We start from the raw sequence: 15,445 nt of genomic DNA on the forward strand, positions 1-15,445 counted from the left end.
TGTGTCCTCCGAGTCTTGCTGGAGGCATGGGACCCCTCAGTGTGCCTCCTCTCTCTTTCTTCACTAAACTCCTGCCAGCCTTCCCTCCCTCTCTTTTTCATAGAATGGGTTGGAGAGCAACCCAGGGGCAAAATATCGTGGTAGACTATTTCAAAAATCATCTATCTTTTCCCTTTCTTTATTTTTTTCCTTACTTTCTTGCTCTTGCCCCCGCGCCTGCTGTTTTTGTGGCTGATATGGTTTGGTATGGATGCTTCCCAGCAGATAGTTGACTCCTCACCCCTATTGCCACCATCTCGGTCAGGTTTTTGTGTGGAGCAGGGGGCATAACACAACATGTTTTGTGTGTTTATTCGCGTGTGTGTATGCGTGTGTGTATGATGAGGAGAGAGGCAGTGAGAGAGAAAGGGGGAAAGTCTGCTGTCGGCGCAGCATGGTGAGCAGTCTGTGCAGAAGACTGCACAAGCCAAGTTTCCTAGACGGACACACAAATGCACCCACACACTTGCAGACAGAGACGAGGACTCTCATTTTCAGAGGAGAGAATGGAGGCGGGGGATCTTTTATATTTTCCTCCTCCAAATACGTAGCTGTTCTATTGTGAGCTGCCCTTGAAGACCCACAACACACACTCTGCACTCTCTACGGGTTGATGCTTTCCTACTGTCTGATACAGTGAGAACAGATGCTCCCTTGATAGTCGTTGGCCTCTCGCTGTCACTGGTGCTGTCCAATCAGCTGTCACCCTAACTCCAAATTGAACTGTGACCATTCTCCTCCTCGGGTGAAGCATCAGCATTGGCTGGTATTTCCTTCTCATCTGTACCCTTGCCTATTCAGGCTCTTCTTTTGCTCTAACACCACCAACCCCCTCACACTGACACACACACACACACACACACACACACACACACACACACACACACACACACACTCCCTTCCTCGCTATCTGGCAGTCTTGTTGCCTGGAGGGAGTTCATTCTGCCCTCCTTCTCTCCTCCTCTCCTCCACCTCTTTCCTTGTGTGTCGGCAGTGAGAGAGAGAGAGAGAGAGGGGAGGGTGAGAAAATGAGAGAGCGAGAGAGAGTGGCAGCAGTAGCGGAGGAAGCAGAGCTGTCTCTCTTCTGATCATCTTTCTTGGATAGAGGGATAAAAGGCAGTCCTAGGAATCAGTCGTTGCTCTTGTCTGCAGGATTTACCCAGCCTGAGTTTATTCTCCCTCCTTCCTCTTTTCACCTCTTCTTGACACTGGACCGCTAGCTTTTACATCTCTCTCTCCGGCTGTCCCGACTCGCCGGGTGTGTGTGCGTGTCTGTTTGTGTGTGCTCATGTAAGAAAGAGATTGAGAAAGCGCGTTTCCTGCTGCTGCTTAGAAACGAACAGCAAGTGTTGTGACCCTTTGCCCCTGGGATCTTGGGCAAGAGTGAGGGGGTTGAGAGCACGGGCGTGCTCTGGGGTTGACCCTTGCACCGCTCTGTCTGTGTGTATCTGTGTGGCTGTCTGAGTGTTTGTGTATGTGTGTGTGTCCTGGCTGGCTGGGCGGTCCCAGCCTCACGCTTGGTTAGCGAGGACCAGAAAGCAGGGATGACAGGCTGAGTCCCAGCCCAGCCTCACCACACACTGAGCCTCGTTTCTGGGTGGCTGCGAAGGCGCAGTCCCTTTCTGTCGAAGTCATCCAGGACAGGGCTGCTGCCTACACATTTGAAACAAGTTGCTGTGGCTTCATGACACTTAAACAGAAACCATGTTTGGACTAAAAGCACCACTTTACTACTTGCCAGGTAAGCTTATGTCATTCATGTGTGGTGTGAAAACGAACGCGTGTGTGTATTAAATCATTTTCTAAATGCACATTTGTGTGGGCATGTTGTGCATGTGTGTCATTCTCTCTGCGTGTAATTGTGTGTTGTAACAAAGTGCTCTAGAGGTTTGAGGTTAGCTCTAGAGTGCATCTGAGGAGACACTTGTCTTTGTGCTGTTGATCCTGAGGTTGGAACCTGAGATCCGAGGCTGGTAATGCTGTGTGACAGCAGCTCGCACTCTGTTCCTCTAACCTCTCAGCTCTTTATCGTGGAAGTCAGCAGGTAAACGGGACACTAACCCGGCTGCTTTGTTTTATTCAGCTACACAATGAGTAGAGAAGCAAATGCATAGTTTTGTACGTGTGGTCCATCTTTTTAGGGTTTTTATACGTGTGTATGCTCACATGCATACGTGCATGTTTGCAGTTTTTGTAGGAGCGTGCGTGCGGTGGGTGTGAGAAAAAAATACTAGGGCGGCGTGAGGTTACCGCCGGTCGGCGCTTAAGTGCGTCTCGTGGCTCACTGGGCACTGATTGTTGAGAGGACAGCCAAGAGAGGGCAGTGAGAGAAGAGAGGAGAATGACAAACTGAGGTAGAATGGTAGAGAAGAAAACTTGAGAGAGGCAATGTTTTCTTTTCTCTTTCTGTGCCTTTTGCATATGTATTCATGTGTTCATAAATATTTAAATGCTTTGCCTCCTGCTTGATTTCTTGACATACACACTGTAAACCCACACACCTCCGTACTCTTCCATCAACTCAGAGATGCTTTTTGCTCTTTATACAGCTTTTTCGTAATCTAAATCTAGCTATAATTCAGTTTTATACCGTAACCTAAATCTGCACAATGGTGCTTGTCTTCTGTTTAATGTGTGCTTTCATCTGTGTGTGGATGTTGTCTCCCTGCAGCTTAACTGAGTACACTTCACCAACACTTCTTAGAGATAAATAATTTATGTGCATTAGTCAGCAGGAGAGTGTGCAGTTAGTCCATGACCGACCGCTTAAGTCTTTCTTTTTTTCCATACACATTTTTGTATTAATTGTGTATCAGTTTAAGGACGTGACCCACAGCGCAGACATAAAATGTGCTGCACTTCAAATGAAGTGTTTAGTTGAGTGTATACTGCTTTCTTTTGTATGATTTTACATTTCATTATGTTATGTTTTTTTTATGTTTCAAACACCATTTTATTTGCGTTGATATCGCAGAAACACAGAGGACTCCAAAGATTAACAGTTATAAATTAGTAGTAAGAAAAAACCTAAGAGCCAAAATACTTAAGTCGTACCTGTGATTACCTCTTTAAGGGTACAGATGCTTTTCTTTCTTGAATAGCGAAGAAGCACACCAAAACCTAAGTACTTTAATATAGGCTGATGTCATTTGTGAGCTTTAACAGCTTTTTATCTATTTTTTAGCCTCCTTCTGTATGTGCCTATCTCCACCGTGTCTTTCCAGCCACTTCTCTTTTCAGACGACTGGTTTTGAAATGGATATTTGCTGGTAAAGGCCACAGAGTGCCTGCTGTGTGAGAAATAAAGACAGAAAGAAACACAGAGAGGTGTTTGTGTCAGGGGTTAGAGAGGAGGACAAAAGACTCAATGCACTACTTTTCTACATGTGTCAAAGCCTCTGACCAGAGCGCTCTTTATTTTCCAAGTTTACGCTTGAATCAAACTGAGCAATATAAGAATTAACCAGAACAAGCGGAGAGAGACTGTTTGTGGGGAAATCTGCAGAATGTGATGAGACAAAATCAGGAGACATTTAAAAGAAGACAGGGATTGAGTTGCTGGCTGTAACCTCCTTTATCTCCTCACATTCCCTCTCTGATTCCTCAGGACTTCTTCTCTTTGACTCTCTGACTCCCATTAACCACCCAGTCATCTTCATTATTTTCCTCTTCATCCTCCTCGTCCTCCTCTTCCCTTATTTTTCCAGTGGTATCTGTGACCCTTTCTTCACTCTTCATTACTGCATGTGTGTCTTGGTGTGTGTCGTTGTGTGTGTGTGCACATGTGTGCTCCCTAAACCTCCCACACCAATGTAGCCTGCAGCGGGAGAGTCACGCAGATTAGAGACACAGGTCTTTGCTGTGACAGTGGCCAAAGCTAGTAAGGTAGGTGTGTGTGTGTGTGTGTGTGTGTGTGTGTGTGTGTGTGTGTGTGTGTGTGTGCGCGCGCGCCTAGCTCTGTGGGTTGCTTCTTCTCTTCCCCCTTCTTTCATTCAGCCACTAAATGAGCCCCTGCCTGCCTTCCCGTCTTAACCGCCGTTGCCTTGGAGACCATGTCAGACACATGCTAGTTCTCCATGATTATTTGACAACAAAAAAGGTTGGGTTAAATAAAGAGGAATGGGTTGGGGGTGGTTATTGATGGGAAGAAGGCAGAGAAAGTGGAGAAAGAAATGTATTAAGAGAGAATAGCAGCGAGGGGTGTCGAGATAAAGGTGCAAAGGAGAAGCACTTGAACTTGGGTTGCATTTACATCACAGGCGAGGTGGAGCAGAGCCAGGGAGCAACCACTTCAAAATGGAGGAGGGTCATAGTCGCTGTTTGTCACTATACCCCCGTCCCACTTTTACACTCCTCAGGTATCTATGCTTCTAGCTACATGTCCATCTTGCCTTCTCACAGCTGTCACCCTCTAATGATCGTCCTCCATACCTGCTGTTTGTAAAACCCAGCATTTTAAACATTATATCTTTTTGGTGTGCGCATGTTAACTATATTGGTCACTGAACCAACGATCTTGTCTAATAAGCTTGACTGTCATGCACAAATCCACTGTATCTCTTTCCTCTGTTGCTGTCCCCCCCCAGTGGTTTCTGTACTTCTACCCTGAGGGTTACATGCTGAGAAACGGGGGGGGGGGGGAGGTGTAAGAGTTACAGAAAACAGGATGGGCAGCAGAGTCTGTGCCTGTGACAATAAAAACAACCTGTGAAGCTGAAACCACAAACCACAGAAGCAAGCAGGTGGGGTGAGGTTAAAGAGCAAGAAAGGCTGAAGTTTTGTTATGACAGGCCACAGACTGACAAGGTTTTTGTGTTGAGAGCTAATCCTGTCAGAGTTTACTTGAAACCTCCCGAGGTAGACAGATTCATTCAGACTTTGCACTTTGTTATCCAGCCTACTTGTCAGGAAAGGGTACAAAAAAAGACTGAAATGCACAGTTTACCAAAAGATAACTGATATTTATTTTAGAGGAGAACAAAATGCGCAGATAAACAAATCTGGTAATAAACCAGTTTAATTGTTGTGATCTACTTCTCTTCCCGTTCTCCCTGGCTCTCTTTGAAAATCAATTTCAGAAGAACATGGTAATCTGGACAAAATGCGTTTCTCTTCTCTTTCAGACGCATGCACACGGAGAGGGAATCAATATGTGTGGGAGCCATGCTGGGTGTTAAGCCCTAGATCAGAGTGTAGACTAATCACTGGTGATTACCAAGTGCTTGTTCAAAAAAAAAAAAAAAAAAAACAGCAAAAAAAACTCGGCTAGAGTGCCGCCTGTAGATTTCGGGGTAAATGTGCATATTGAGAATTTGCTTGTGAATATGTGCGCAACATCACATACTGGTAAACTAAGCCACAGGAGAGCATTCATTGATAAAACCAGCAGAGGGGTCCATACTGTGTTAGAAGATTATCTGTGGAGTAGTGAAATCATTATATCCAATTAACCACAATACCTTTGCATGTTCCTTCTCTTTATAGCTGAGACCATCTCCTCTGATCAATTCCTACAAATCTCCCCACTGCATCTTTCTCCCTTTATGCTAGCGTCAACTCAAGTGTGACCCATCTCTCTGCATCTTTCTCCTCCTCCCACTGTGCTTTTATCCCACAGTTCGCTCTATCATTGTACCCATTTATCTATTTTACTCCCCCTTTGCTCCTCGCTCCAACCATCGCTCCATTCCTCCCACTCCATGTGCTCTGACAGCTCTGTCATTAGATGGCAGTAGCAGCAGTAAAGCAGTCACGGTGATGGACTACTAGCTCCCTCGCCCTTTCTCTCTGCTCCTCTCTCTCCCTCACTCTGCCCTTGCTATAAAAGCTATGACCCATTCTCGATGTGGCATCTGTTCCACGCCAGTCCGCAGGTGGTACTGCCCCGGTCATGGCTGTAAAGGTCGGCGGTGCCGTGTCTCTCCGGCTGCCCTGTTAGCCTCCTCATAAACCCAGGAGTTGTTAAACCCTGACCCTTCACACCTGTGGCCTCTTCTCTTTGGATACAAGCCACCACCAGCTACCGGGTCCGTGGAGCTCCAGAAATGCACACACATTTTTGTATTTTACAGAGAACCTGTACTCACGTCATTCAATTCAATTCAATAATATTTATACAGCGCCAAATCACAACAACAATCGCCTCAAGGTGCTTTATATTGTAACACATACAAAGAAAAACCCAAAAATCACACGCGCCCTGTGAGCAAGCACTTTGGTGACAGTGGGAAGGAAAAACTCCCTTTTAACAGGAAAAAAGGCTCAGGGAGGGGCGGCCATCTGCTGCAACCAGTGGCACAACCTCAACCAGCCCCTTATTCAAACAGCTAAAAGATCATCCATCATCCCACCATCTCACACACCGCTCCGCTAAAATGTGCTAAAACGAATTAAAAGAGTCCAAGGGGGAACATCTCTTCTGTTTAATTTGTTTAAAAATTAAAGTGCAAACACGACAAGCCGGGGTATAATGCTGTGTGTTTTAAAATGTCCTAAAATAGTGATCTGTTGACTTCGTTAAATAGCCTGATGTGAAAATTATAAATTACACCCATTTAACTCTAAATGCTGAACTGTTTCTATGCCTTCCTCATACTGGAGCCTTTTTTTCTACTGTAGTATATCTGACAGGAAATTTAGTTCACCTGCATTGGCAGACATGAACATACACACAAAACCCTTACACACTTTTCTAACAGACATTTGGTTTACTAACAGGTGCAGGGGGGTAATGAGGGCTTCACTGGTATCACAGTTGCAACTATGATTTATGGACTACTGTCAGTTCGCTCTCCGGTAGTCTTGTCAGTTTGGCGCCAGGGAGATGCAATGCTGTTTGTGTAATGCTTTGTGTTGTGTGTGGATTTGTTTGTTCTGCTCCTCTGAGGCTGTGGATTGTACATATAGAAGCAGTAGTGGGATGGTAAACGCTTTTTCTCTACAGCACCGTGTGCATCCAGGGATATCGTTGACAGGTTTTCTACGTCCAGTCGGTCTCTGAGTCCCTACGAAATACTCGGCTACAGCAGCGGACACTCACCTCTGATCTTTCGAGTTAAGTCACTGTGAACTGAAATGACGCCCAAGCGGAATGCGAGGGCCATAAGTAGACCCACTCATATTTTGCGGTTGAACGCGCGTATGTGCGTACATGTGCATGGGCGTGTGGCTGTGCTGTCACGCTTTTCCTGAAACATTATTCCAGCAGCAGAAATAGCTGATCTCTAATTTCCTTCATCTTCCTTTGCCTCCACTAATCAAATTAGACTACAGAGAATTCTAATTAAACCCTCCCTGCATCTGATGATGCTGGGTTCACACAGACAGACACGCGTGCAGACGCCCATGGATGCACATCATTACACAGTGACACATGGGCACATAGATGGTATTTATTTTCACTTAGGAACACTCAGATGAATTTCAGTTTAACTTTAGGCAGCAGAGTGGAGAGCGCCTTGTAAACCTCCCACCATCTGACTGCTGAAATTACTAAAATGCATTGAGAATGGGTGTGGAATACTTGGAGTTAATGCTGCTCTCATTGAGGCTAGTTGTCTAATTGATTTGTTATGATCTAGTAATACAAGGACTACAAGGACAGAGGAAGCAATATCCGAACAAATCTAATTTGTGTTGTCTGTGAGAGAAAAGGAAAGCAGAGACCAAATTGTGACTGGATTTGAATGGGAACTACTCACCTTGTAAAGTTATGTGACTGCTTTTTTTGTGCTTGTGATGTTACAGTGTTGATAAGATCTTTCCACAGACAGGCATATAAACACCTGCCCCAGCACTCCAAACTGCCTTTGTAGTAGTTACCACTGCAGCAGGTGGCTCCTGTAATGACTTGTCACACACACTACTTTCAGTGTCTGTTACTCTCCTTCAAAACGCTCCAATTCTCAAACTCATCCTTCATTTTCATCCAGACTACATCGCTAAGTTCCTGAATGGTTGCAACCCCAGCGTGTTGATAAAATCTGGAGAAATAAAGAAATAAAAACCACTTGGCAAAGTACTCAAACCTAGCTTTTAGGATTATTGAGCACAGTAATTGTATCCAGGTGTTCAAGCCATATTGTGCTTTTTTTAAAAACCAATTTAAGAAAACAAATAGGACAAAGATGGTTTGAGAAGACTGACTAATCAACTAATAAAAATTATTTTTATCCAACTCAACAAATTATATCTTCATGCGCAGGTTATAAAGTGTGTGTATTGACAGCTCCCCACCTAATGGCAGGTGGCTAAAAAATGTGTTTTCCATTAGCCACTTCACCCAGACCATGTTAGCTAGACCAGCGGTCCCCAACCCCCGGGCCTCGGACCGGTACCGGTCCGTGAGTCGTTTGGTACCAGGCCGCGAGAGTTGAGGCTCAGGTGTGAAATGTATGGTTTTCAGGGTTTTTATCGGTTTTCAGCGTTATTTTGTTATCGTTTTTATCGTTAACTCTGTTTTGCTGGGTCTTTTCACGTGTGTTATGAATAAATCTTCTTTTTTTCGGTACCGGTACTAGTTTTATTTTGTTGTATTTATCCGCGACACCTGGTCCGTGAAACTATTGTCGGGCATAAACCGGTCCGTGGCGCAAAAAAGGTTGGGGACCGCTGAGCTAGACAGACTGACTAAAGGAGGCAGGTGTGAAGAGAAAGATGGTGCTAGGAAGGTCGAAGAGTGTATGAGGGGTTTTTTTAAGGTTAGAGCCTTTTATTGATTTTAACCTGCAGCACATACTTGACTTTTTGTGCAAGCGGTTTACATGACTGTTGACAGATCAAGCATTATAACATGGTGCTGGACACAACTCTGACTCCAGAGGTTAGAGTTGATGATCTATTGCTTTAACCCCTGGAACATATACAGCAGATATCAAAATCAACATAAAATGTCAAACAAAGTTTTTTCTGAAAACACTTATTTTGGTGATGCAGATATTTTCATAGCTTAAATGTAATCTGTATTTCTAAACTTTACCATAAAATCAGAAGGGTGATGCACGAAGTTGCATAACCTTCCTCACATACAGATAGACAGACAGACTGACAGTGGGTAAGAGCTATCAGTTGCCAGATGACTATCTTCTGCAGTGCAGTAAAGGTTCAGTTACATCTTGCACACTTCCTCCCTGCCAGACCACCTGCTCGCTACACCAGTCTGAGCAGTCAGGTCCTCGCACTGAACGATTTGAATAAACACGAACGGCCTCTTTTCCACGGCTACGCAGTTACAAATATACTCACACCTGTGAGGTGACAAATGTCAATGATCTCATATGTTCCCTGCCCTTTTAACTGCACCATAAATGGATGGTCGGTGGAGGAACAAGCACAAAGCAGGAGATAGATGATGTTAGGGGGAGAAGCAGGGTAATCCTCCCTCACTTCCTGTGGTAATTAGGAGTGTGTGAGTCTAAGATTTATGAGGAAGAGGAGGGGAAAAGAGGGAACAGTGCTACCCAGAGAGAGGGTAATAAAGAAACTGCTATTTTTCTACTCTGAAGCTCCGTAGAGCAGTGTGTATTTGTGTGTATCATTGTATGTGTTTCTTGTGGTGGGTGAGGGCAGCCTTTTAAGCTGACAGCTTTCCAATCATTAGCCGATGGGATTTCAGAGCTTAACCATCAAAGCAACCCCTTCACTTATGGCAAGAAATGAAGAAAATGCAATTTGCCCATTCCAACCCCTCCTCCGTCTCTTTGTTGTGTCAGTTATTTGTCCTCCCTATATAGACATACAGCTACTTTCTCTAGATGCAGTTTGCAACATAGTCTTTTCTCACTTTCCTCTTAGATGAGTATCTGCTACCAGCTTTCTGTGCATATGCTGTTCAGTTGCCTCCCTCTTAGCCAGGTGTTAGGCGGGGTGTCGGTGCCCCTTTCATCTCTTGGGTCCAGGGTATGGGCCTGTGTCACCATATGTGAGTGTTGGAAGGGTTAAGAATGAACAGCCAGTGACCTCACCGAATCAGCAGGACGTGCTGTATGGTACATTAAATGTTGTAGTGAATGAATAACCTCCTACTTTTCATGCAGTGTTTTTTTTTTCTTTTTAGATTGTGTTTGTGAGTGTGTGCTTCTTTGTGTGTCTGATTGGTGCCATGCTGCCAGCCTCTCGGCACACAGGAAATGGAATTGAATCATGGGAGATAGATTAAGAGAATGACGAGAGCTCATCACATCCCGTTAAAGACGGGAGATAACTCAAGGCAAGGTCTCTCTCTTTCTCACTTTCATTTTTCTTCCTTTGTTTGTCCTCTCTTGTCTCTGTCCGTACCTACTCTCACTTTCTCAGTTCTTCGCTCTTTGTGGTTCTTATAAGGTGGTTTGGCATGGGGCAAGTGCTCGCTGACAGGGTCTAAAATGCCACATTAAAACTAATGTCACACACTGAATTGTGTGTGAGTGAGCATGCGACAGAGAGACTGGGAGAGACTAGATGATGGATGATAGATGATGGTTGTGACCTGAATAGATGGCTCGGGGCCGGTCAGATGACTTCCTCAGCAGGAGGAGTAATGAGGAGAGGGCACAGGATTACCGCTCCATCACTCTGTGTTTATAGAAGCCTTACAGGGTCCACAAAATGAATAGCACAGCAGCTATAGCTGGGTATAAATCTCACACACTGCACTGTTGTTTGTCCATGTGGCTGAACAATATGTGTTTGAGAAATGATGCCTTTTTTTTTCTTTTTGATGACAACATAAAAGGGGCGGGGGGGATATAGCTCATCCTCTCACATCCAGTTCTTTGGGCACTCTGTGTGTTTATGCGTTGACTTGTGTTTATTTGGTTGCTTGGTGTCAGAGGGTATGGGGGTTGTTTCGCATCCTGAGGGAAAACTGAACAAGCTGAACGGTCAGACAAGGTTATGTGAGCAGTTCTAAGTGAGTGGAGACATATAAACATGCTCCGTTTCAAACACTCACACCATGCGTCAGTGCCTTGAGCCCAGTACAAACCAGAGTAACTTGCTAGGAGTAAAACTTGCCCTACAACGCTGGTTTCCCCGATAAATCCCAGAGTACAACCAGTCGAAGGATGATGCATCGATCTGACACGCGGTCGTCATACGCTCCTGCACTGATTGATGTGGCCTGGCTTCTTGTTCTGTGAGTGTCTGCTCCGGTCTCTTGGCATTATGTCAAGGGAGGTCTCAAAAAAGAGCGCGACAACTAAGGGTTGCTCAGGAGGTGGGAGTAGAGCAGATGAAGGTCAGAGTAACGCAGAGTGTAAGGTGAGAAAAGGGCTGAAGGGGGAAGATGAAGCACAAGGAAAGATAAGACAAGTGAATGTGAGTAGGCTGCCAAAAGTGCTTCATGTCTATGTGCGAGACAAGAGGAGGTTAGGGGTGTGTGTGTGTGTGTGTGTGTGTGTGTGTGTGTGTGTGTGTGTGTGTGTGTGTGTGTTTGAAGAATGTCTAGGGGCGGATGCTGTAAGGGAGGGTGAGTGTTGGGGAGTGGGAACAGATTTGGGGAGGGCTGGCCAGCTGAATCCTGGTGGGGAGTGGCAAGAGTAAGCTGGCACTGCGGAGGCGGGCATATGGAGGGCAGGTTGGCACTTTGGCTGCCACCGGAGTGTGCACCTGCCGGCAGGGGGAGACTCTGCCAAAAGGACGGGAGGGAGAGCAAGAGAGAAAGGGAGGCAGGGTGTGTTTGTGGTATGTGACAGTAAAAAGTCGAGCTTGGGGCTGCTGGAAATGGTATCTTAAAATTTTGGATAATAACGGGATTCCGAGTGTGCTCTCTCACAATGGAGACTCGTGTATGCAAGCACACAGGTGGATACATAGAAGGACAAATGTTTACTCACTCTACAACCCTTCAAACCTAAGGCATACACATATGCACACACACACACACACAGAGTTGCTTAACTCAACCTCAATCTAAAATAAACAGTCGCTCTTCTCTTCACCCTGTTTGTCTAAATCTATCAGTCAGATGCACTAAGTGAGTCTCCCGGTAGAAGAACAAATAAACAGTGTTGATAATCAGGATAGCATTTAAACTCTTCACTACATGCGCTACAACACACCTCCTAATTGGACTCAACTGTTTTGCTGCTAACTAGCTGCTAATTAGATCAGTGTATTCCTCTCACTCTCTCTCTTTTCCTCTGTCATTATCGGCTGTGAACAAAACACTTCCGAGAGTTTTTACTAAAAAGTAGCAGTACTAATGCGAGCAGTGGAAAGCAAGGGGATACTTCCTTTTTTTTTTTCATTTTTCATGTTAGTGAATCAAAACTTGACATGTATAACATGCTGAACAGAAGAGAAATTGATACGCGTTTCCTGTGTACTTAAGAGTTTATTAATCAGGGTCTTTGTGTTTTGGCTCCTCAATACTGACACACACGCAAGAGCCAAAAGGCAGTGCCCTCATTAAGCCGCCGTCAGAGAAGGTTTATCACAGCCCACCGGAGCCCATCGTTATCCTAATACACATATACACGTGCACACAAAGAATTTCATGTCTGTGCATGCTGGTGCAGTCATGCAGTATTGTGGATGTCGTAAGTGCCCAAAAAATAAATAAATAAAAGAGGTGTGTGTATGCACATGTGGGTTTTTTTTCCCCATATATGTGGGTGTCCACAAGTCTGTGCTGTAAGTGGATGGTGAAGGGGCCGTGACTCTGTGCTCTGGTTTTAGCCTTGGCTGTGGACTCAAGTGTTTGGACTGCCATGTTTTCCTCTGATCTGCCTCCTCTCTTTCATCAAGAAAACCACAGAGAGCAGGGCAGAGGGAGACGAAGCGGTTTAAAGGCTGGCAGCAATACCATGGCCTTGAGGTGTTATCTCTGCCCCTCACCGTGCTAGAGAGAGTGTGGATCGGATGCAGCTAAAAAGAGAGAGAGAGAGAGAAAGGGATTGTGGGAGTGATTTCAGTGCAGCCCGCTTCTCCTTTTTTCCCTCCCTGTGTGGGGCAGTATGGTTAGCAGATGGTCTTGTTACCAGCAAAACGGGAATGAACGCTGTAAAATTTGCTCGTGTTAATTTCTTGTCCCCCAGGTGAGACGTCAAGCACTCACATAGGCAGACCAGTACGCTCGCACATTTACACACGTATCGCAGATACTCTTGCATGCGCGGCCTTGCCCTGCTGGCTTTAAACACACACCATCTGCATGCAAAGAAAGTGTGTCGGAGGAGTGCGAAGCGCGTGCTTGGCTTAAAGAATGTGTTTCCAATGTTCATAGCCATAGCTTATGTTGCTTTGGAATGTAAAGTGTTACCAAACACTTCATGTATCAGTCATCAGTAACCCAGTTGTCCAAAGACAGTGGGTGTTTTGAGGGCAGACTGACAGAGCTGAAAGGAGGGCTGAATTGGCAATTAGAGGCAAAGGGAAGCAAGGGAATCTGTGCTAACAGGGAGGAGGAGATGGCATGTTCATCCGCAGATGAAGACTAAATCCTTTCATTCCCTCCTCATCTTCCCCCCCCTCCTTTCCCTGCTTGCTTAGCAGTGAGATGAGAGCTTGTGCTTTGTAACGTCTGCTTCTCCATGTTTATGTGTATCAAGGATCCGTACTAGTCCATAGCTTATCCCTCTGAGTGTGTGTGTTCTGCAAGGATACAAGCGCCTTAGCCTTCCTTATCGTCTTATAGTAGGGTGCTCACTTTTGCAGTTTGAACCCCAGGGAGAAAGAAAGTAGTGGAGGCTAGGGAGAAAAACATACCTAAACAAAGTGCAAAATAATGATCTTTACTTTCACTTGCTCTCACACCACCGTTTTCTTCGTAAAAGCACTGTCTTAGCAGGACTTGGAGCAGTGGCACATGATGCTTCACCGTGGGCCTTGTGTCTCTTTATAAAGCATAATCGTTTTTCTGTTGTGTTCCTCTTTATTATCTAAGCTAATTCAAAATCTCAAAGAGAGACACAAGGGAAGAGAACTGGTAGATATGGAAGATGGCTGCACTGACTGGATGGTGGATGCTAATAGACCTGCAACAGTCAGTGAAATAATAAGAGGTGATAAAAGAGCAAGTAAAGAGAGCAAGCATAAAGAAATGTATCTTACTACCTCTGCCTTTGACTGTAACATCTTTAATTTACTGAGTAAAGGCTACAACACCTGCAAACAGCATATTCAGTGGATGACCGCTGGTAGTCTTCTTGGCCTTTTCCTGCCTTTGTGAAATTGAATGCAGATGAACTTGGCTTGGAGCGCTACAACCCTGCTAACATTGCTACGTTCAGGGAAAGGGAATGACAAAATGTGCAGGAACTGATGATACTGCAGTATGCTTTAGGTAAGCTTTAATGTCATATGCTGAACTCACATATATGTATTGCACGCACACTAGTGTTTCTGTGGTGTTAATATGAAGCCACTATGCCACCTACGCAGTCCTTCTAAGTGAATGAAGTGAGTCATATGTGAGGAAGCTCTATACGAATACAAGATTCAGAACACATATGCTCACCTTGAACGCACAGTACACTCTTATATACATTATGCTTATAATAACATAGCGACCGCATATCCTCCCGCAGTGTTAAAGCACAAAAATCAGTGGCTGGAGATGTTCCACAAATCCTGTTGCTCTTTAACTACTTTGGTAGCTTGCAGGTCTTGGTTGAGTCCTTGATGTGTGCAGAAGAGGGATGATGAGCTTAATGCAGTCTGTCTGTGTCCCAGACGTGACCACCACATTAATACAGCGCTAATACAATGCTCTGTCTGCTGCATGCTAATAAAGTGCCAGCCCTTTTTCTCACACTCATTTCCTCATATAGTAAGTCTATTGTGTGAAACAAATGAGACAGGTGAGAAAAGACAGACTCCTATAGGCTGTCGAATTTGAATCCGTCATCTGTCACAGCACAAGCCCCATTATCATTTTTACATTTCCTCATGCATTTTGTTTTACAGGAATCCAGCTTTGACTATCATTATGAAAACAAGACTTTCTTTTACTTTAGCACAACAGATCTTCAGCATCAGGTAGCGATGCTTGTAGCAAATATACAGACAGCAAATCGGACAGAAGCACAAACAGTTCTTGCACCAGCTATTACCACAACTTTTTGAGGAGGTGCATCTCAGCTGCGATGGGAGCCTCCAGAACACCTTGAGTGAAAATCGTGATTTGACTTTAACGCTTGGAAGACCTTGACATTTGGTCCGTCGAGGGGGGTGGTAAAAAAAAACCCTCTGACCACCTCACACCACGCACAACCACATCTCAGACCAAATGGATAAACATGGGCACTTCAAAGCAGCTCAGCGGCCATGCCAGCAGGCCTGAGAGGAGAAGCGAGAGGGAGGGAGGAACTGCAATACTGGAATAAATAAGGAGGGAGGGGGATTGGAGGGATGTGTAAGCATGACTGGTATTAATGGCCTAATAATGTATTTGGCTTTTTGGCAGTTGTGAAAAGGGTGAAGGGGA

The 15,445-nt window shown here is 45.0% G+C and overlaps 1 protein-coding gene across 2 annotated transcripts in view; it reads left to right on the forward strand.

The window, feature by feature from the left end:
- Window positions 1-15,445, forward strand: part of gse1b (Gse1 coiled-coil protein b) — a 167,125-nt gene that overhangs the window by 100,188 nt on the left and 51,492 nt on the right. Inside the window, exon 1 of one of the 2 annotated variants that reach the window (XM_004539395.6) lies at window positions 1,117-1,780. The exons of the other annotated variant lie outside the window; for it this stretch is intronic. Coding sequence (XP_004539452.2) covers window positions 1,744-1,780 — 37 coding nt within the window. The 5' untranslated portion in view covers window positions 1,117-1,743. Of the gene's footprint in view, window positions 1-1,116; window positions 1,781-15,445 lie in introns of those variants that run through there. 2 annotated transcript variants of the gene reach the window in all.

This window comes from Maylandia zebra, linkage group LG1, assembly GCF_041146795.1.
Source record: "Maylandia zebra isolate NMK-2024a linkage group LG1, Mzebra_GT3a, whole genome shotgun sequence".
Lineage (NCBI taxonomy): Eukaryota > Metazoa > Chordata > Actinopteri > Cichliformes > Cichlidae > Maylandia > Maylandia zebra.